This window comes from Echinops telfairi, unplaced genomic scaffold (assembly GCF_000313985.2).
Source record: "Echinops telfairi isolate 266 unplaced genomic scaffold, ASM31398v2 ScPeMD7_19;HRSCAF=73, whole genome shotgun sequence".
In the NCBI taxonomy this organism is placed as follows: Eukaryota; Metazoa; Chordata; class Mammalia; order Afrosoricida; family Tenrecidae; genus Echinops; species Echinops telfairi.
The window spans coordinates 1,423,457-1,445,195 of NW_022103916.1; the positions used below are offsets into that span (position 1 = coordinate 1,423,457).

The 21,739-nt window shown below is 42.1% G+C and overlaps 1 protein-coding gene and 1 non-coding gene across 2 annotated transcripts in view; both read left to right on the plus strand.

Annotated features, from left to right (window-relative positions):
* The window catches only part of SMC1A (structural maintenance of chromosomes 1A), an 80,517-nt gene extending 62,215 nt beyond the window's left edge, over window positions 1-18,302 (plus strand). Inside the window, exons 17-25 of the mRNA XM_004713127.4 lie at window positions 2,638-2,783; window positions 2,874-3,027; window positions 4,020-4,130; window positions 11,840-11,996; window positions 12,683-12,837; window positions 12,951-13,102; window positions 15,843-15,912; window positions 16,186-16,296; window positions 16,695-18,302. Of these exons, the coding sequence (XP_004713184.1) occupies window positions 2,638-2,783; window positions 2,874-3,027; window positions 4,020-4,130; window positions 11,840-11,996; window positions 12,683-12,837; window positions 12,951-13,102; window positions 15,843-15,912; window positions 16,186-16,296; window positions 16,695-16,778 (1,140 nt within the window). The 3' untranslated portion in view covers window positions 16,779-18,302. The remainder of the gene's footprint in view (window positions 1-2,637; window positions 2,784-2,873; window positions 3,028-4,019; window positions 4,131-11,839; window positions 11,997-12,682; window positions 12,838-12,950; window positions 13,103-15,842; window positions 15,913-16,185; window positions 16,297-16,694) is intronic.
* Window positions 20-153, plus strand: LOC115869023. Its single transcript, XR_004045943.1, has one exon. It is a non-coding gene; the product is annotated as a small nucleolar RNA SNORA18 (small nucleolar RNA).
* Window positions 18,303-21,739: the final 3,437 nt, after the last annotated feature.

Genomic DNA, 21,739 nt, shown 5'->3' on the forward strand with positions numbered 1-21,739 from the left:
AAAGAAAGAAAACAGTGCTGTTGGGGTCTATCCCAATGAGGCCTTGTCTGTAGACCCAAATCGTTGGAAACGCCTCACAGAGTAACTATGCGGTTTGCTTTACTCGCAGAACTGCTGTTGGTTGGAGCTGTGAGGAAGAACTACAAGACAAATTTGAAAGAAAAAAAAAAGAAAACAGTGATTACGGGTGAACTAGGCAATACCGTACACACCATTCCCTCCTTAACCCCTTTAACTACTGAAGACAAGTAGACAAGTGGCCCAGTGCCTTTCCTGGGGGCCTGTGGGCATGTATAAATGCTGACTCAGTTCTGGCGACATTTGGAAGCGATATGTCTGCCACTCTCAGTGTCATGTAATGTAAACAGAACCCAATAGCTAAAAGGTTAAAAAGAGCACTCTGGGTTGTGGTGTTGTGAATCATACCTAGTGGCAGTACTAGTTAACATTTTTAGAGGGGAACCATTACGATTGTGTATCACGTTTGTCAGCTGTCAAACATTTTGTGGGTTTTTTTATTAGTTACTTTGTTATATTTTCCATTCACAACATAAGAAGTGCTAAGTGAAAACTCGTAGGAGGAAAGAGCTGGCAAGTTTCGGGTAAAAAAGAATAATTTTAGTTTCATAAATACAAAATAGAATAAATGTTTAAATAAAAGCAATTATATAGTGTTTTAATTATCCAATCCATATTCCTGAATCCTCACTTCAAAATATAAATTTAACAAAATTTGTAAATGTGATGTGGCCCGCGTGAATCTTGCCTGTTGCACTGAATGACCCGCGTTTAATTGAGTATGACACCCCTAATCTAGATGATCCAGAATAAGATGTTTGTTTGACTTTTCAAAGAACTCCCATATATATCCATCATTAAGGTTCAGCAATAATCATTTAGCCATATTTGCATTTTCATTCTCTAGGTATGTTAATACTTTTGATGAACCATTTTAGAGTAACTTGCACATATATCCCATGTATGTGACTTCTTAGGATTAAAATGAGAACAAAAAGTCTTCTTTGAAAAATCAGAATGTTATAAGGCACTCCCATTGAGCACTCACTTGTAGTCTCTTACTTTCTTTGCCGAAGGAATCCTAGTTTTGTTTGTATCTTTCTTTAAAACAGTTTCGTTATTACTTCATCCACATGTCATACAATTCAATAATTTAATTATATCATGAAGAGTTATAAAGTTATCAATACATTAAATTCTAGAACATTTTGTTCTTTGTACTCATTGTTATTCATGTAATTATTTTTCTTGCTAATTGTGGCAAAAATATACACAGTAAAACATTCTCCAATTCCACAACCTCTACATGTATGATTCACTGCCAAGTCTTCGGGTTGTACAACCATTATTGATATCTTTCTACAAATTATTCCACCATCATTGACTCAATGTTCCCTAAGCAACAACTCTTTCTCCTTCACCCATGGTAACTATTGGTCAAAATTGGGTGCTTTTTTAAAAGTAGTTTTCTTGCTATAGTATTCACATATCATACACTTCCATGGTTAAATCACTGTTAAAATGAGTTGATATACATTATCACAATCAGTTCTACTGCTCCCTCCCCCCTCTTGCATTTATTGTTTGCTCCCTAAGTCCTCACCCCCCCCCCCACTTCCCACCCTGTGTCCACATCCCTGATAAACCATTGCATCAGTTATTGTTTTTATGTATCTGCTCTTTCTGTGTTTCACAAACTGGGGAACCCAACAGAAACAACAACAAACAAAACAGCAAGAAGAAAATAATAAAAATATAAAGATAAAAAATATAAATAAAGAATAAGAAAAGACCACCATCAATATTTAAAATGTCAGATAAGAAATTTCTGTTGTGGAACAAGTGAGAAATACTTGAGCTTAGAGCAGATTCAGGTTGGGTCAAGAGGAAGGTCAGTTCAATAATCTTAGTCAAATAGTAAAGTCTTGCCTTGCCTGTGGCTAGAGGGGCTCTGCCAGAGGCTTGATCTGACTAGCTAGTCTGCAGATAGATTTTGGGCTCCCACTGTCCTTCATAGCCTGCTGCTAATTGGGTGATCACAATTTTCACTCTGATATTTTTCCCTTCATCATATTTGGATTTTCTTATTGTCATCTTTGGATCACAGGCTGGTGTGTTCTAACATGTTCTCATAGAGAATATACGGTATTATTTATGTGTGCTTGTTTAAGAACATAAATGTTATATGGCTCATGATAGGCAGTATGTGGAAATATGTTCAAAAATAATATTGTCAGAATATAGATTTTGTTACAATCTAGTCTTAATTATGTAAAATGGTCTATAAATAACATGGGGAAGAACTATGTTAAAATGTCCATTGGTCATTAACTGGTGGGATCTTGAGTGATTCCTGCCCCTGCCCTCCGCACGCGCTTTATATATTTTATATACTTTGAATAGCAGGTATTTTGTATAAATGGAATGGGTGTTGGGGAGGCAACCGAATAGTTTGGAAAAGATAAGCATCTTGAATGGTAATTGGGAAGTTGGGAAGCAGAGTTCATTGAAGAGTGGCTCCAACAAACTGCTTGTTATGAAGGGTAGTAGCAGGAGAGAAGATCCTAAGGTAAATTGGGAAATGTTTCACCTCTTGTTCTGTTTCCTTGCTGGGACCAGGAGGAGCAGAGACACATGAAGATCATAGATGAGACTATGGCCCAGCTACAAGACCTGAAGAACCAGCACCTGGCCAAGAAATCAGAGGTGAATGACAAGAATCATGAGATGGAGGAGATTCGCAAGAAACTGGGCGGAGCCAACAAGTGAGTGAGTTCAGATTCAGAGCATGGGAAGTAAGTAGAACAGGCAACTTGCCGGATTTGGGTCTTACTTAGCTCCCTGAACCTTCTTAGGGAAATGACTCACTTACAGAAGGAGGTGACAGCTATTGAGACCAAGCTTGAACAGAAGCGCAGTGACCGCCACAACCTGCTACAGGCCTGTAAGATGCAGGATATCAAGTTGCCACTGTCTAAGGGGACCATGGATGATATTAGTCAGGAAGAGGTAAGAGTTATTGCTGATGGTGGGTGTGGGCTGCAAAAAAATATTAACCAGGGATGGAAAAATGACAGTGGCCTGGAGGGACAGTTAAGTGATGGAATGGTTATAGGCAGGAGATGGTGAGGGATATAGGAGAGATGCAGGGCAAAGAAGGTGAGGTGGTAGAGGCAGATGGTATGAAAAGGAATAGGTCTGGTGTAAAGTGGGAAGTTGACTTGAGGGTAGGGTATGCCAGCAGGTGGTGAAGGATGTAAGCCAGACAATGAAGTCATCCATTAATTGTGGAGACTTGAACTATGCTAACTCTACTGGGTGATAGATAATAGTAGTGGGTGTCAGATTGAGAACTGAGAGACATTAGCCAAGAGTAAGAGCAAAGGAAGCCAGGAAGCTTTGGGGACCAGAGAGAGAATAGTTGCAGGGAGGGAAGTTGGCCAGAAGAGGGTGGGGTAGGGGACATCAGAAGTGCAGAGTAAAGAAAGCTTAGCTTTCTGAAAGAGAGGAACACTAATAGGGGAGCTGAGACATTGAATCCATTGGAAGTAAAGATTGGTAGTGAGGGCCCAGGGAATGTTAACTGAGGGGAGGATTATATATATCCATCTTAGACCTGGTCATATATCTTGGTATCCCTGGTCTTCCTCCTTCCCTTCCTCCCAAATAACATTTCATTTCAATTCAATAAAACATTTTAAACACCAGAAATGTGCCAGACATCACAATAGCACGTGACATAATTAGTCTAATCTGAACTATAACCGTGTCAAACAGGCAAAGACACTTGGGATCAGAGAGTGTGGCTTCCCCGATCATACTGTCAATGCCAGAACCCAGTGATGAATCTTCAAAGCTGTTGTTCCATTTGCCATACTGCTTTCTTACAAGGTGCTTTCTCAGAGACATAGAAGGTTACAAAGGAAATCTCAGGCTCCCTCCCACAGAGGGTCACTCTCATGGCAGTCTGTTTCATTAGAATCTCCCTCTCACCATTGCAGGGTAGCTCCCAGGGGGAGGATTCAGTGAGTGGCTCCCAGAGAACTTCCAGTATCTACGCACGAGAGGCCCTCATCGAGATTGACTATGGTGATCTGTGTGAGGATCTGAAGGTGAGGATCAGTCATGGGGGTGGGAAGTTGGGGGAGGTGAGAGGAGTGGGGGTTGGATAGTCATGGTCCAAGCTGTACAGTTAGAGAGGGTCAGCCCCTCTGGACCCTACAGAGACCAAGAATGTAAAATGGGGAGAGCTGGTAAGGGAGGATTGACTTGTGACCTAGGGTGCTCTCCATTATATACACAAAGACAAAAGCACATCTTCCACCTTCACTACAATTTGCTTGTGTCTCTGTCCCTTTTCTCTCTCTAAGTATGTACTTGTCTCAGCCTGGATGCACACATACAGAGAGAACACGTGTCTATAAAATGAAAAAATAGACTTCAAACTTTCCGCAGGGCTCTGTCCTAGGAACGCTTTCATTTTTGGAATTCTCTCATCCTGATATCTCTCTCAGCTCTTGGCTTGCACTACCATCTATGTTATGCTCGGTCCCATAGGTACTTCCAGTCCTAATCTTCTTCCCCAAATCTGCCTCTCAGTACAACCCTCAAGCTTGAACCAGAAATCTGACCACCATCCTTAATTCCTCTCACATCACAAATTCAGTTATTTGTCAAGTCTTGGTGACTTTCACTCTACTGAAAGCTGCTTTATTTTCTGTTTCCACCAGTTCTTTGTTTTGGGCCACTTTCATCCTCACGTAGGGGTATACTGCAGGAAAAAACCTCTTCACTGCCATCGAGTTGGTGCCGACTCATAGTGACCCAATAGAGTAGGGTAGAACGGCTCCTGTGAGTTTCTAAGACTAACTCTTTACTGTAGTGGAAAGGCCTGTCTTCCTCCTGAGGAGTTGCTGTTGGTTTTGAACTGCTGAACTTGTGGTTAACAGCCCAATGCGTAACTACGATGCCACCAGGGTTCCTTTTATACTGTAGAAGCTTTCTAAACTCCAGCGCGTTATAATTCATGCTTCACCATTATAGTCATGAGGAGGTAATATTTTTAAACTTTTGAATTATGGAAGCTTCAAATGGTAGAGAGAATGATATGAACCCAACCCCAGCTACCCATCACTTAAATTTAATAATTAGCTGCAGATGGTGAATTTTGGTTCTTAAGACTCGTTTTATCCCCAGTGGACCCTTTTAGAGTAACTCCAGATATTATTTATAATTACCTCAGCATCTAGAACAGTGTTTCCCAAAGTGGATGGTACTACTACCTATCTGGTGTGTGTGGGGGGTCTGCAACAGCAAACACCTACAGTTTATCTTGGACTATGGGCTATAGCACAGACGTTTTTTCATTGACAGGGGGTAGGTACTGAATTTTTTTGGTGGTGGTTTTTTTCCTGAAAAGAGGGCCAAATGAGTTTGGGTGCCTATGAGCTAGATTATAAGGACTTGAAAACAAAACAGCACTACCACAATATCACATCTTGTAATAAACCTCCATAATGTCCTATAATCAGCAAATGCTTAGGTTTCCATGAGAGTCCTATAAATACTTAAAGGCTTTCTATGTTTAAATCGGGAGTCAATTTAGGCTCATGTGTTACAATGGGTTGATATATCTCTACTGGTCTGTGACATGCCCCTCACCCTCTTTATTTTTTCTTTTCATTTATTTAAGAAATTCTGACATGTGATCTGTACAGTTTTCTGATCACATCTCTGGTTTTTAACATGTTCTTGGATCCCCTGTATTTTCTGTAAATTGTTTAGTGTTTTATTGGATTTAGGTTCATTATTTTTTCCAAGAATGTGTCATAGGTGGTGCTCTGTGCTTGTGACTTTCCTTTTGCATCACATCCCTGGACAAATGATGAACAGTTGTCTCTCTTGGCAATGGTAAAATCATTCAATGTTCAATGGTACTTATAGAATATTCTTGACAAAAATTCAAACATGAATGTGATCAAGTATGTAGATCAGGGGTTGACAAACTTTTGAGATGGAAGAGCCAATTCTGTCCCTTACAACAATTTAAAAGTTACCCAAGAGTCATCAATATATTTTTTACAAACAAATGAAATCACCATTGCCTGAATAATGTTCTTTCAAAATTTTATACATGAACTTTAGAGACACATGTACATATCAACAGAGCTAAAAATGGCTTGTGAGCTGCAGTTTGCCAACCCTTGGTCTAGATCCACTAGTTATGAGAAACACTTGTGCCAGAAGAGTTTGTTAAATAAAGACACAGGGATACTGTTAGTCAAATTCAACTGTGGGAAACTAAAGAACAAAATACCTGTTTTTTTTTTCATTTAAATTTTTATTTATTTATTTTTATACCTGATTTCTTTTACAAATAAATGGGCAGGAAAAAAGATAAGAAGGGGGGATTGTTTCAGGCCATAGGCTCCCAAATATATTTGACCTACCACCACCTTTTCAGAAAAAAAATTACTCAGCATCTCTTGGTAATTAAAAACTTTAATACTGTAATCCATAATTCAGGATATGGGTTTGTATGCATGTGTGCACACACCACCCCCACCACCCCATAGTTCCAGAGGAGCCGTCACCACCACCAACACCACCACCCTCATTGTTCCAGAGGAGCCCTGGCAGTGTAGTGTGTTATGCATTGGTTGCTAACTACATGGTCAGCAGCTCAAAACCACCACCTGCTCCATGGGAGTAAAATGAGGCATCTCCCATAAAGAGTTAAGAGTCTCAGTAATTCCCAGGAGCAGTTCTGCTTTGCCCTATAGGGTCACTATAGATCAACTCAATGGCAGTGAGTTTTGTTTTATTTTTGGATTGTTCCAGTACCCCACAGGGGGTGATATCCTCTCTTCTGGGACACACGTTGTAAACTGAGAGACAAATTAGCTAATTGTAATGTGTAGGCCTCATTTGAATCCATTATTAAGAAATAAAAAAGAGGTGGAACCTATAAACTAAGTAAAACTTAGTTTCAATGTAGGTACTTTAATGGATCCTGATACTAAAAAACTTAAGAAATTTTTTCTAAAGCAACCAGGACAGTTTGAACACTGGCCACATATATTTTGATACGAAGGAACTGTTGGAAGCTCTGATTGTATAGTGCACTATGCAATGAGTGGCTAACTACAGGGTGAGCGTTAAAATCCACCAGTGGCTCCGTGGGAGTAAAATAAAGATTTGAAGCAGAGGTGGGGAATGTCAGGCCTGCGAGGTATATAAGGCCCTCGAAATTATGAATACAATCTAACATCATACGCTTCACCAAAGAGAAGCAGTTCCAGATAGTCATGTTAGAGGTAAGTTAATTAAATGCTTGACCATATATAGCAGGCTAAATATTAAGTTGATAATTTTGTGTGGCCTGCAAATGATGTTGTAAATACCCAAGTGGCCCTTGGCAGAAAAACAAAGATGCCTCATCCCCGATTTCAAGTATAAGAAACCCAAAGGGGCAGTTCTACTCTGTCCTTTGACGTCACTATGAGTTTGAATCAGCTTGTTGATAGTGAGTTTTTTGGTTTGGTCCTTTGATTCTCAGCATGAAAGGGCAGATTTCTTATGGAGCCCTAGTGGCCTTAGGTTAGTAGTTCAAAACCAATACAATAAGTTACAGTCTCGGGAACCCACCAGGGCAGTTCTACCCTTTTCTATAAGGCCACTATGAGTTGGAATCCACTCAATTGCAGTGAGTTTGGTAGGGTTTTTTGGGAGACCATTTTGGTTGTCACTATTGGGGTGGGTTTTAATAGTGGCACCTACTGGACAGAGACCATGGATGTTGCTAAATGTTCTGCAGTATACAGGACAGTGCCCTACAGCAACAGACCATCTAGCACAGTAACTATGAACAGTGTTGACTAATGATGCGGAGGCTGTGAAAAGCTCTTTTAGAAAGAAATAGGACATATTTACAAGTGAAGTGCTAACCTCTGAGATTTGCTTTAAGTGTAATTCAGTGTGTGGGGGGGAGTTGGAAAGTTTAGATGGCTTTGTATTAGCCAGTAATTGAAGCTGATTAATGGGTACATAGTAGCCCTGATAGTGCAGTGGGTAAGTAAGTACTTGGCTGTTTACTTAGAGGTCAACGGTTTGAACTTAGCATCCACTATGTGGGAGAAAGATGTAGTAGTTTGCCTTTGGAAGCCCCATGGGGTAGTTCTACTCTATCCTATAGGGTTACTATGAATTGGAATCAACTCAACAGCAATGGGTTTGGGGATATGAATGGGCACATGGGGAGCTCATTTTATTATTCTATGTACTTTGTATATTTTTGAAAATTGACAAAATAGAAAGTTAGAAAAACCAAAAACAATGTTCACTATGTATGTGTGTGTTGTTAGCCTAATCCATCTTTTATAAAGTTCGTTATTAGCTTTTCATGAATTTTTTAAAACTTATTTTGTTGGAAACAAAAAACAAAAAAAACAAAAAAAAACTTATTTTGTTGGGGGCTCATACAACTCTTATCACAATCCATCCATCCATCCATCCATTGTGTCAAGCACATTTATACATTTGTTGGAATTAACCATTCTTAAAACATTTTCTTTCTACTTGAGCCCTTGGTATCAGCTCCTCATTTTTCCCCTCCCTCCCCACCCTCTCTCATGAACCATTGATAATTTGTAAATTATTATTTTTTCATGTCTTACACTGACCGATTTCTCCCTTCACCCACTTTTTTCTGTTGTCCAACCCCCAGGGAGGGGGTTATATGTAGATCATTGTGATCGGTTCCCCCTTTATCCCCCACCTTCCCCTTCCCTTCCTGGTATCTCTACTCTCATTATTGGTCCTGAGGGGTTTATCTTTCCTGGATTCCCTGTGTTTCCAGCTCTGATCTCTACCAGTGTACATTCTCTGGTCTAGCCACATTTGGAACGTACAATTGGGATTATGATAGGGCGGGGGAGGAAGCATTAAAGAACTAGAGGAAAGTTGTATGTTTCATTGGTACTATACTGCACCCTGACTAGCTAATCTCCTTCCCATGACCCTTCTGTAAGGGGATGTCTAGGTGCCTACAGATGGGCTTTGGACCTCCACTCCACACTCCCCCTCATTCCCAATGATATGATATTATGTTCTGATGATGCCTGATATCTGATCCCTTCGACACCTCCGTGATCGCATGGGCTGATGTGCTTCTTCCATGTGGGCTTTGTTGCTTCTCAGCTAGATGGCCGCTTGTTTACCTTCAAGCCTTTCAGACCCCAGACACTATATCTTTTGGTAGCTGAGCACCATCAGCTTTCTTCACCACATTTGCTTATGCACCCATTTGTCTTCAGTGATTGTATCAGGAAGGTGAGCACACAATGATATAATTTTTTGTTCTTTGATGCCTGATAACTGATCCCTTCGGCACCTCATGATCACACAGGCTGGTGTGCTTCTTCCATGTGGGCTTTGTTGCTTCTGAGCTAGATGGCCGCTTGTTTACCTTCAAGCCTTTAAGACCCCAGACACTATATCTTTTGATAGCCAAGCACCATCAGCTTTCTTCACCACATTTGCTTATACACCTTCTTGTCTTCAGCGGTTGTGTCGGCAAGGTGAACATCATGAAATGCCAGTTTAATAGAACAAAGTATTCTTGCATTGAGGGAGTACTTGAGTGGAGGCCCAGTGTCCATCTGCTACCTTAATACTAAACCTATACATATGTACACATAGATCTATTTCCACATCCTCATATATAAATATGTTTACATATGTACATGCCTTTATTTAGACCTCTATATATGCCCTTTGCCTCCTAGTTCTTTCCTCTATTTCCTTTTACTTTCCTCTTGTCCCACTATCATATTCAGCCTTCATTTGTGTTTCAGTAATTCCTCTTGGTTACATTACCCTTGGGTCATGCCCTACCAGGTCTACATCCTCCTTGCCACTGATTTGGGTCACTTGTTCCCTTGTCCCTGGGTTTGTTAACACCACTTCCTTCCATCACTCCCTTTCCATGCCCCCCAGGAACTGTCGGTCCGTTGCTTTCTCCTCCAGATTGTTCATCCAGCCTATCTTATTTAGACAGACCTGCGGAGATAATGACATGCACAAAAACAAGACAGTGCAAAACTAAGCAACAAAAGAAAACAAAACAACAACAAGCCAATGACGACAAACAAAACAAAACGCAGCAAGAAAGAAAAGCTTGTAGTTAGTTCAAGGACTGTTTGTTGACCTTTAGGAGTGTTTTCTGGTTGAGTCTGATGGGGTGCCAAGCCCTGGTCCCAAGGTCTATTTTTGGTATTCCCTGGGGACTTTGTTGCTCTGTTCCCCTTGCTGTTCTGTTCCACCCCCGTTAAGTGTTTTGCCTCGGTGTGGTGGGATCAGATCGGGTGCAATTCCTACACTGTATTTCCAATGTTGTCCCCTGTAGGGCTATGGGTCAGTGAGGGATGTCCCGTCAGTGAGGGATGTCCCATCTCATAGTGGGGCCAGCCACATGGTCTTCTCTGTGGATTGGCTGCTCTGAGCGGGAATCTCGTCATTAAGGCTTGGTGGGCCAGGATGTGCTCCATTCTCTCTTCCTCCCCCTTCATTTGCTCGTGTGCTCTGATCAGATATGTCCCTCTCCCGGAGCTGCAGCTTCAGTGCTGTCCACTGAAATAAAGTCTTCTGTGGGGAGGGACAGGTGTCCACGTACTTGGGATTGGGGCCGGCCCCTCAGACCTCTCCATTGGTTCCCTACTCCATGCCGGCATGTTGCATTCACATCGTGGAACACCGGGTTAAAGTCTGGTCCCTCTTTCCCTGTGGAGATATAAACAATACCCTCCCCTTGTGTAGGTTCGTGTCCTGTTCCCCCGCTACCCATTTCTTTGTTATTTTTTTATCTTTTCCCCCCACCCCCTCTTTTTAGTTGATACCATATGTATCCCTGGATTTGGTCTGGCTCCTGCCATATTACCTGGACCTCACCCCAGGGATGTTTGTATATAGTAGTTTTTTCCTTATGCCCCTTTTGTATTTCTTTTTAAAGCTTACCTCAGCGGACTCATGTTGTACTTGCCCTTTTGTGCTTGGCTTGCTTCGCTTAGCATGATTTCCTCCAGTTCTTCCCACTAAATTCCTTGATTCAAACAAAACCCTCTAATCTTTGACTGCAATATTTCCTTCTGCCCAGAACCCGGTTTCTTCTCTCCTGTGGGCTTTAGCACAGACATGTTTCTGGAAGCTGTCTGTGGCACCAGAGTCTAGTTCAGTATCTTTCTTGTGTGCTGACCCAACTGTTTCTGCTTTTTAAAATGTTAGCGTTAATTCTGACTCTTTATAAACATTCCTCTGCTAGATTCGCGAGCTCTCATAACATATGAGGAGCCCCAGTGATTAGCTCTTAGTAGGCATGCAATAAATATTTATTTATAACAGAAGGCACAGAGTCAGACATGCATATAAAGTATTCATAGGTCTCAAGCCAAACTCAAGAAAAATTTTTTCATCTGTAGTGTTCTGAACTAAAAACGTAAGTTGTCTTTGCCAGTGTAATGCTTAAGTGGAGTGAAGAGCAGCTTGTGTGGGGGCTTCTAGGTCACACCTTGGGGTGGTGTTGGCTCATGGGTTGGACCACTAGCCAGAAAGGGGCACCACCTCCCGAGAGACATGTTGGCAGGGCTTAGAGCAAGGGCACCACTAGCATGTAATTTCCAGGGATATTGGAAATGGTTCCTGTACGCAGGGCCTGGTGGGTGGGGGAGGAGCTGAACTGGAAAGGAAGAAACTACTTTCTGCATGGGAGCATGTATTCAGGGCCAAATCAGACCCTTCTTGATTCTGCTGGGACTGGGCCTTATAGGATGCCCAGGCTGAGGAAGAGATCAAGCAGGAGATGAACACACTGCAGCAGAAGCTAAATGAGCAGCAGAGCGTGCTCCAGCGTATTGCTGCCCCCAACATGAAGGCCATGGAAAAGCTGGAAAGTGTCCGAGACAAGTTCCAGGAGACCTCGGATGGTAAGATTCTCCCTTTGGGCCCTGAAATGAAGGCAAGAGTCTCTCCTAAAAGGTATCTATATGGTTTTTTAAAGTTCATAGAAAAATTCCATTATTTTTATGTCATTTTTCCATGAACTCTTGAAGCCCCCTTGTATATTACAGCAACTGCTATTTTTATATGCTTTCTTTATAAAAACTTTAAAGAGCTTTGAACAGTAGGGCCATCACACCTATTTTACAAAGTTCAAAGAGGAAAAATGAAGTTTATCCAAGGTGGCACAGCTGGTTGTTGGTAGAGTCCAGAGAGGAACCCATGTTTTTGTTGCTTTAAGCAGGTTTCTTCCTCTAGTGAGGTGGTTCTCAACCTGTGGGTCGCGGCCCATTTGGGGGGTCAAATGACCCTTTCACAGGGGTCACCCGAGTCATAACAGTAGCAAAATGACGGTGATGAAGTAGCAAGGAAAATAATGTTATGGTTGGGGGTCCCCACCACATGAGGACCTGTATGAAAGGGTCGCGGCATTACGAAGGTGGAGAACCACTGCTCTATGGGGTCCCGTCCCACTGGTTGCAAAGTCTGGAGGCATTTCTGTCTCGGTGAAAAGCACCTAGTCTGTAAATTGTCACTGATAATTGCCCAGCTGTTCCCCAGCCCTGTCAGATCCAGGGCACTGAAGGCATCTCCTGTCTTTTACATGTGGCAGAGTTTGAGGCAGCCCGAAAGCGAGCCAAGAAGGCCAAGCAGGCATTTGAACAAATCAAGAAGGAACGCTTTGACCGTTTCAATGCTTGTTTTGAATCTGTGGCGACCAACATCGATGAGATTTATAAGGCACTGTCCCGCAACAGCAGTGCCCAGGTAGGTTGGAACCCTTTAATCAATTCCTACTATCGGTCCTTTCCTCTGTACTTCCTATTCCCATTCCTGTCCAGACCTAGATCCAGATCCTGAGCCATCTGCCTTCCTCTTAGGCATTCCTGGGCCCTGAGAACCCTGAGGAACCCTACTTGGATGGCATCAACTATAACTGCGTAGCTCCTGGCAAACGCTTCCGACCTATGGACAACTTGTCAGGGGGAGAGAAAACAGTAGCAGCTCTGGCTCTGCTGTTTGCCATCCACAGGTGAGGCTGTTCCACAGAGCAGTTGGCATAGAGACTGAACTAAGACCACCACAGTTCAGGAGCACAATGATAGGGAGAGGTCTTTGGAGGTGAAAATGTTCTAGTAGAATCAGTGTATCTCAGTTTGGTTTTCCCAGACTTGTCTCTCCCATGCAGCTTATCCTTACTAGATCCTGCATATCTTCAGCCTCCAGGTTTTTTGCTCACTCACATGGGTGCTACCTAATAAGGCCTTTCCATGCAAATCTAACTTGACTATCACTTTTTTTGACATTTACTTGAGTTTTATTAGTGATTTTCCTAGTGAAAATCACTAGAAAATGATCACATTTTCCTAGTGATCAGTTAATAACCTTATGAAACAGGAATTTACTATGCTTTCTAGGTGGACAAACAAAGGTCTCGAGCAGTGGTTCTCAACCTTCCTAATGTCGTGACCCTTTAATACAGGTCCTCATGTTGTGGTGACCCCCCCAACCATAAAATTATGGTCAGTGCTACTTCATAACTGTAATTTTGCTACTGTTATGAATTGGGGCTCCAAAGGGGTCGCGACCCACAGGTTGAGAACTGCTGGCCTAGAATGTATAAGTGACTTACTCCAGTTCACATAGGCCAATAAATAGAAGCTCCAGGATTTAGCGTCAAGTCTAGTTTTCTTCCTCTACTCACCCACCAATACATGGCACCTTTGGTCTTACGGAAGAAGGATGCAGTATGAGACCACCTTTAGTTTATTTTTGTTTAATTTATTATAATTCCTTAAGCATAATACCACCTATCACATTTCCTTCCTATGTTTCTTGTTCCTATTCCATCTTCTCTCTCTCTTTTAAAAACAATGTTATTGGGGGCTCTTACAGCTCTTATCACTATCCATACATCCATCCATTGTGTGAAGTACCTTTGTACGTATATGGCCATCATCATTTTCAAAACATTTTCTTTCTACTTGAGCCCTTGGTATCAGTTTTTTTCTCCCTCCCTTATGAACCCTTGATAAATTATAAATGTATCTTACGATGTATCTGACATCGTCCGCTGTCTCCCTTCACCCACTTTTCTGTGATTCATTCCCCTGCGGGGTGGTGGTGAATATGTTGATCATTGTGATTGGTTTCCCCTTTCTCCCCCCATATTCCCCCTACCCTCCTGGTATCACTGCTTTCATTATTGGTCCTGAGGACTGTCGCTTTCTAACCCTTCTCTCCTTATCCTCCTCCTCCCCTCTTCAGGAAGCCCTCTTTGATTGTTGTGGCACACCCTGGCTACCTCCTGAATGCCCATAGTACTCAAGACTGACTCATACAATTTAGTGCTTGATTATGCATCATCATTCAGGAAATACTTTTCTGTTTTTCCTACAGTGTGTTACTTAAAACATTTAAATTTTGTTGTTGAGAATATACACAGCATAGCATGTACCCATTCAACCATTTGTTTTTTTTAACTGTGAATTGGCTGAAGGTTTATTGGCAAATCAGTTTTCCATTAAACAATTCATATAGATCCTATTTTATGTCATTGATTCCAATCCCTACACTGTAACATCACTGATTCCACTTACCCTGTTTTCATTCCTTTCTTTCATAACCCTTCCTGCCTTCTGAACTTTATCCCCAGACAAATGCTACCCTGTTGGTCTCGGATGGTTAGTTATTCCAAGCAGTGTTACTGACCAACTTATCGACCTGTTCAGCACATGGCTGGAGTTGGAGCCACAGGACTGAGTTCAAATGCCAGACCCATTCAATCATTTCTACATGTACAATTCAGTAACGTGATTACATTCTTTGAGCTGTGCAATCATTCTTGCCCTCCTCTTCTGAGTTGTACTTTCTACAGTAACAAAAACTCACTGCCCCCTAAGGTTCCTTTATAATATTTAGAGTTGCTGTTGTCAATTTGATTCCATGTATATGGTTCTTAAAAGAGTGTAATTCTCAAGCAGCAAAAATTTCTTGAGGGCTGCTGTGCTCCAGTCATTTTGTGGAGTTGGGCATGGCCTCTGTCTTAGAGAAGCTCACTGTCTAGTGCAGCGGTTCTCAACCTGTGGGTCACGACCCTTTTGGGGGTCGACCGATCCTTTCACAGGCGTCGCTCGATTCATAATAGTAGCAAAATTACAGTTATGAAGTAGCAACGAAAATAATTTTATGGTTGGGGGGGTTCACTACAACATGAGGAACTGTATCAAAGGGTCTCGGCATTAGAACGGTGTATAATAATGTGCTAATTATTATTATTGTTATTATTATTAAAGTGAGGAATGGTGCTGTGGATGTATAGCAGAGAGACAATCCAGTGTGGGGTAGGATGTGTATGGGTCAAGAAATGCTTTCAAGAGCAAGAAATATAAAGGTAGATAGAAATTGGCCAGCAAGAACCAGTAGACATCAAGACAGGGAAATATGACAGCGTGGGGGAGTGGGAAAGACTACCTGATTATCTAAACAGCTTGGTCATTCTAGGAGAGTTTCTATCCCCTAACCTGCCTAGAAGCTCCCTGAGGGGACCATGTCTTCCAGTTCTTCTACAGGATCCTTGAGCACAGAGCTGGGTTTAGAGGAGGGCTCAGTTGATTCATTGGCCTTTAGGGACTTGGGCAACATTGGAACTTGCGTTTTTTAGTCTTTAAAGAAGTAGAGGGGGGACGCTGGCCTTATTCATGAGACATGGGGCTGTTCCACCCCTCTTTGCCATGGATTCCGTGTCCGCTCACTTACTGGTTCCCTCCCAGCTACAAACCAGCTCCCTTCTTCGTACTGGATGAAATCGATGCTGCCCTGGATAACACCAACATTGGCAAGGTAGGTGTAAGAAAAGTGGGAGCCAAGGAGGGAGGCCTCTAGGTTGGGGCTGGGTTTCAAGAAGCAAACTCCTGAGTGTACCCTAATCACTTTTGCTGTTTGCCCTCTGTGCCTGGGATGGTAGGCCCAGGGTCATCCATATTGTGACCTTGTCTCAACCTCTCTTTACCTGCCTTGCAACCTTTACCCTACCTCTTCTGCCTACTGGTTTTCACTGGAAGACTGGGGAAGGTTAGGGCTTCCCTGCTAATTACTTGGTGGCCTCTCCCACAGGTAGCAAATTATATAAAGGAACAGTCGACTTGCAACTTCCAAGCCATTGTCATCTCTCTCAAGGAGGAGTTCTACACCAAGGCTGAGAGCCTCATTGGAGTCTATCCCGAGGTATGTAAAGTAGGCTTAGCTTAGGAGCCAGTCCCACTCCCAGCTGACTCCCCAAGGCAGGAAAGGAAGACTAAAGTGGAGGGGTAAGGGAAGTGGGGAGCATCTGGGCTTGTTGGAACTCAGCCCGGGAGGCTTAGCTAGCCCACCTGGGTAGGGCTGTCACATGTGGAAAGGGTAGATAGGACAGGCATCCAGACAGGAGAGAAAAGGTGAGTGTGAAGGTAGGCAGGCAAAGAAGGCATATAGGACCAAGCACATCCTCTCTAATCCAGGAAGACTCATTTACTGGGCTTTGGGCATGCATGCAGTGGAGTGGGTTTGAAGTCCCAAATCCTAAAGTGCTAGACCCCTCTTAATTCTCTCCTTTTCTTTTTTTCTTTTTCTCCTTTCTCCTGCAGCAAGGGGACTGTGTGATCAGCAAAGTCCTGACCTTCGACCTCACCAAGTACCCGGATGCCAACCCCAATCCCAATGAGCAATAGTCTGCTCTCTTGCTCTGTGTGGATCCCTCAGCTGCACCTCTCCCAATTTCTGTCTCTCTGGTTTCCTGCCTTCCCCTACCTCCCAGCCCTGTTTGGCATAGTCATGGGAATTTTAGGCTATATCAAGCATGAAGAGGGAGAACAGAGGTGATGTTAGGCCTGAGTTAGCTCAGAGTTCCTGAGCTATATAGGAAAGGGGGTGCTGACCATTTGTCTGTACCTTGCTTCTCATCCCCCGCCCCTATCAACCATAATAATCATGGTCCCTTTGCCCATTGTATGTGTGTGTGTTTGAAAAATAATAAAATATATTGGAGACCTGTTTTATAAGAAGCCTATGCTGAATTTGCTTCTAAGCATTTAGGATGACAGTACCTCAGACTATGCAGTTACACAGAACCTCACTAGATTCTTAAGCAGTCACCCAAAACTGCCCTCATTCATTCATATATTCATTTGCTTATTTGTCATACCTATGTGGAACACCCAGATTTGTCAAGCTGTCTTTTAGTGATATAGAGCTGAACCAGATGCAGTCTCTACCTTTCTAGTTAGGAGATGATACAGGCTTATGAATGAATGAGTGTCATAGGCAAGGGTACTCTGTTTCAGAAGAGGAAGATTACCTTCAAGCTTCCTAGAGAAGCTCACATTTGAGTAGGACCCTGACATATTGGTGAAATTTTATCAGGCACTTGGTGCTGAGCAGAGAGCCCAGTGGTCTGAACAACCCAGTGGCTGCAAACCAACCCACCAGCCGCTCCTCAGGAGGAAGATGAGGCTGGCTACTCCCACAACGATCTACATCTCAGAAACCTTAAGGAGCAGTTCAGTGTTGTCCTATAGGTACTCTATGAGTTTGAATAGACTCAGTGGCAGTAGATTTGATGAGTAGAGCATAGGACAGATCATTTTTAAATCATTGACTGGTTTAACTGAAAAAGTCATTTGATTTTTGTTTGTCGTTTGTCAGATAAGTCTAACAATATTACCTACCTCCTAGGGTTTAATGATGTATATCAATTCCTGGAAGCCTTATCCCTTCCTGGAGCCCATTAGGTGCTGACTCCTCAGAAACAAACCTTTTCGTCCCTGAACCCTCAGGGCTTCTGATCTAGGCTGTTAGAGATGGGAGGAGCTTCCAAATCTGGGAGTTTGGGAATGACCTGGTTGCTGGGGGAAGCCCCATAATTAATGGGATTTCCCTGGTAAGTGAAGGACCTAAAGAGGCCCATATCTTTAGCCATGTATGGTAATTGAATATCTTAGCCCTAGTATGGGTTGTGAGGAAGTAGCGGGGAGAGAAGCTGTGCCATATCCCATTGTAACATGCTAAGTAAGGTTCCTTTTGAGAACTAATCTTGTGAGGATTAGTGAGCCTTTAGTCATTTTGCATACACTGTCAGACTTTGACTTATTCTCATCTATATTTGTATGCTTTAAAAGTTAAATCAAGTGGAGAGCAAATGTTTTGAGAATGATGAGGGCAATGAATGTACAAATGTGCTTTACACAATTGATGTATGTACGGATTGTGATAAGAGTTGTATGAGCCCCTAATAAAACGATTTAAAAAAAGGGGGGGTTAAATAAATTTTAATTCTAATGCATGAACACTTTTAATTTAATATTCATGTTTGATTCTATTCTCCTTTTAAGAAATTAGATTTGAAAGCCACTCCTAATCCCTTCCCCCTCTTCATGCTTCATTATTATTGTTATACATCCGTCTAGGCTTTGTTTTAATGTTTACATATAGGCATACCTTGTTTTATTGTGCTTTTGTAGATATTGCGTTTTTTGTTTGTTTTTTACAAATTGAAGGTTTGTGGCAACCCTGCATCAAGCAACTGTACTGGCACCATTTTTCCAATAGCATTGCTCGCTCCATCTATCTGTCACATCTTGGAATTCTCTTATTATTTCAAACTTTTTCATAATTGTACATGTAATGGACTTTTATATGCACGGGGAAACTAAGTCATAAGACTCATTTTATTGTGGTATTCACTCTACTGCAGTGTTTTGGAACTGAGTCTGTAATATCTCTGAGGTCTGCCTGTACATATGCGAATTTATTGAAAACGTGTATGTGCTTGACGAAATGATAGATGGAATTGTTGTGCAAATCACTTTTTTGACTTAATGTTTTTGAGAGCTATGCTTGTTACATATAAATGAACTTCTTCCTTCTTTGTAATTGCTTGTATGACTGAACCACATTTCACTAGCCCATTTCTTTTGTGATGAACATTAACAGTGCTTTTAGTTTTTGCTATTATGTTACCTGGAGTATCTTTCTAGATGTGGTAAAGTGTGACAATTTATCTAGGGTTGATGCTATGAGCACAATTGCAGAGTTGTAGAAGTTTTATATTTTGTTTTTTAATGGATACTTCCAAATTGTCTCCTTTGATGTTTGCTGGGGTTTTTTTCTTCTGAGATCTTTTGTCTGGAATTGTTATCTACTTTAATTTCTTCCTAACTAGTGATATCCATGAAATCATGGATCTGATGTGTTAATTATGTGGATTTTCCTAATATATATTAAAACTGTAGCTATTAAAACAAGCTAAATTTGTCTTGTGTTCATCCAGAAAAGACAGTAATATGTGCCTACCTTTCAGTAGTGCAGAGAGAATTAAATGAAGTATGCTTAAAGCAATTTAGTTATCACTGGGATCTTTAAGTGGCAGCAGTTGTTCCTCCCCACTTTGTTGTTGTTAGTTGCCATCAAAAGTCAGTCCCTACATAATGACTCTGGACAGCAGAACGAAACACTGCCCAGTCCTGTGCCATCCTCACAATTCTTATGTTTGAACCCATTGTTGCATTCACTGTGTCAATCCATGTTATTGAGGGTCTTCCTCTATTTTGCTGCTCTTCAACCAAGCATGATACCCTTTTTTCTTCTGATAACATGTCCAAAGTATATGAGACAAAATCTCGCCATCTTTGCTTCTAAGGAGCGTTCTGTCTTGTGCTTTTCAATATTTACCAGCACCATAATTCAAATGCACTGATTCCACTTTACAGAAAGGCTAAATGAATCATCAAGAGTGATTCAGCTAGATGGTGCCCGGCTATCAAAAAGTATAGCGTCTGGGGTCTTAAAGGCTTGAAGGTAATCAAGCGGCCATCTAGCTCAGAAGCAACAAAGCCCACATGGAAGAAGCACACCAGCCTATGCAACCACGAGGTGTCGAAGGGATCAGGTATAAGGCATCATCAGAACATCATCTTACCATAGTGAATGATGGGGGGAGTGCGGAGTGGAGATCCAAAGCCCATTAGTAGGCCACTGGAGATCCCCTTGCAGAGGGGTCTCGGGGAGGAGATGAGCCAGTCAGGGTGCGATGTAGCAACGATGAAACATACAACTTTCCTCTAGTTCCTAAATGTTTCCTCCCTGCCCCCACTATCATCACACGAATTCTACCTTGCAAGTCTGGCTAGACCAGAGGATGTACACTGGTACAGATAGGAACTGGAAATACAGGAAATCCAGGGCGGATGAGCCCTACAGGACCAGTGGTGTGAGTGGCGATACTGGGAGGGTAGAGGGAGAGTGGGTTGGAAAGGGAACCATTACAAGGAACTATACGTGACCTCCTCCCTGGGGGACAGACAACAGAAAAGTGGGTGAAGGGAGACATCGGATAAGGCAAGATATGACAAAATAATAATTTATAAATTATCAAGGGCTCATGAGGGAGGGGGGATCGGGGTGGGAGGGGAAAAATGAGGACCTAATGCCGGGGGCTTAAGTGGAGAGGAAATGTTTTGAGAATGATGAGGGCAATGAATGTACAAATGCGCTTTACACAATTGATGTATGTAAGGATTGTGATAAGAGTTGTATGAGCCCCTAATAAAATGAATAGAAAAAAAAAGTGATCCAGCTAGCAGACAATGGTTTAGATATGAACCCAAATCCTCCCAACTCATTCTAGTGATTTTTCCATCAGATTTCCTTTTGACTGTTTTTCTTCTTTTTCAAAACAAAGACACAGGATTTAAAAAATAAAGTAGCATCCAAAACTTACCCCCCACAAGAAAAAAAAGGAAAAACTCACTGCCAGGAAGTCGATGCCGACTCATAACGACCCTGTCGAACAGGGCAGAACTGTCTCTGAGTTTCCGAGACTGTAACTTCACAGGAGTCGAAAATCCCATCTTTCTCCCTTGGAGAAGCTGGTGGTTTTGAACTGCTGGCCTTGCGGTTAGCAGCCCACTATGCCACCAGGGCTCCAAAGTAGTTCAAAAAGACTTAAAATGAAAAAGCAGCAGTCCCAAGCCACACTTGTACATTCAGAAGATGTGAGGTTTGTAAAAAATTCATTTCTCTGGTTCTACTCCTTGGAAACCTGGTTCAGTAATGTAGGTAGTAATCTGGACAGCTAAGCACAGAGTATAATGGGCTATATGTTGGGTCGCTTACTGCAAGAACAGTAGTTCCATGGTAATAAGATGACTACCCACTCCTGTAAAGATGTATAATGTTGGAAACCTGCAGGAGCAGTTTGACACTGTCCTTTAGGGTCTTTATAAATTGGAATTGACTTGATGGTACTAAGTGGCAGTAAATTTTAATCACAGTCAGAAGAATTAACCATTATGCCTTGGGCTAAGATCCTGGTGTACAGGAACACATTGCTGTAAAGCGGCTTAGAGACTAAACCCTAAAGATGGCCCAGGGGTGGTGTTGGTGAAGGTATGTGAGATGACTTGTGGTTTAGTGACAAAGTCTAGACTTAAACTCAGATCTCCTTAGTGTTTACCAAGCACTCTTTCCCAGTGTTCCACACTGCCTCCTACTATTTTCAGGCAAGGCTTGTTGGAGGACACTAGATTGACTCTTGAAATCAGAAGCCTTGGTCTAGGGAATTAAAGAGTACTCCAAAAGATTATCTACAATTGGGGCACTTCACTTTGGCAAGCAGCTCTGGTGGTGTAGTAGG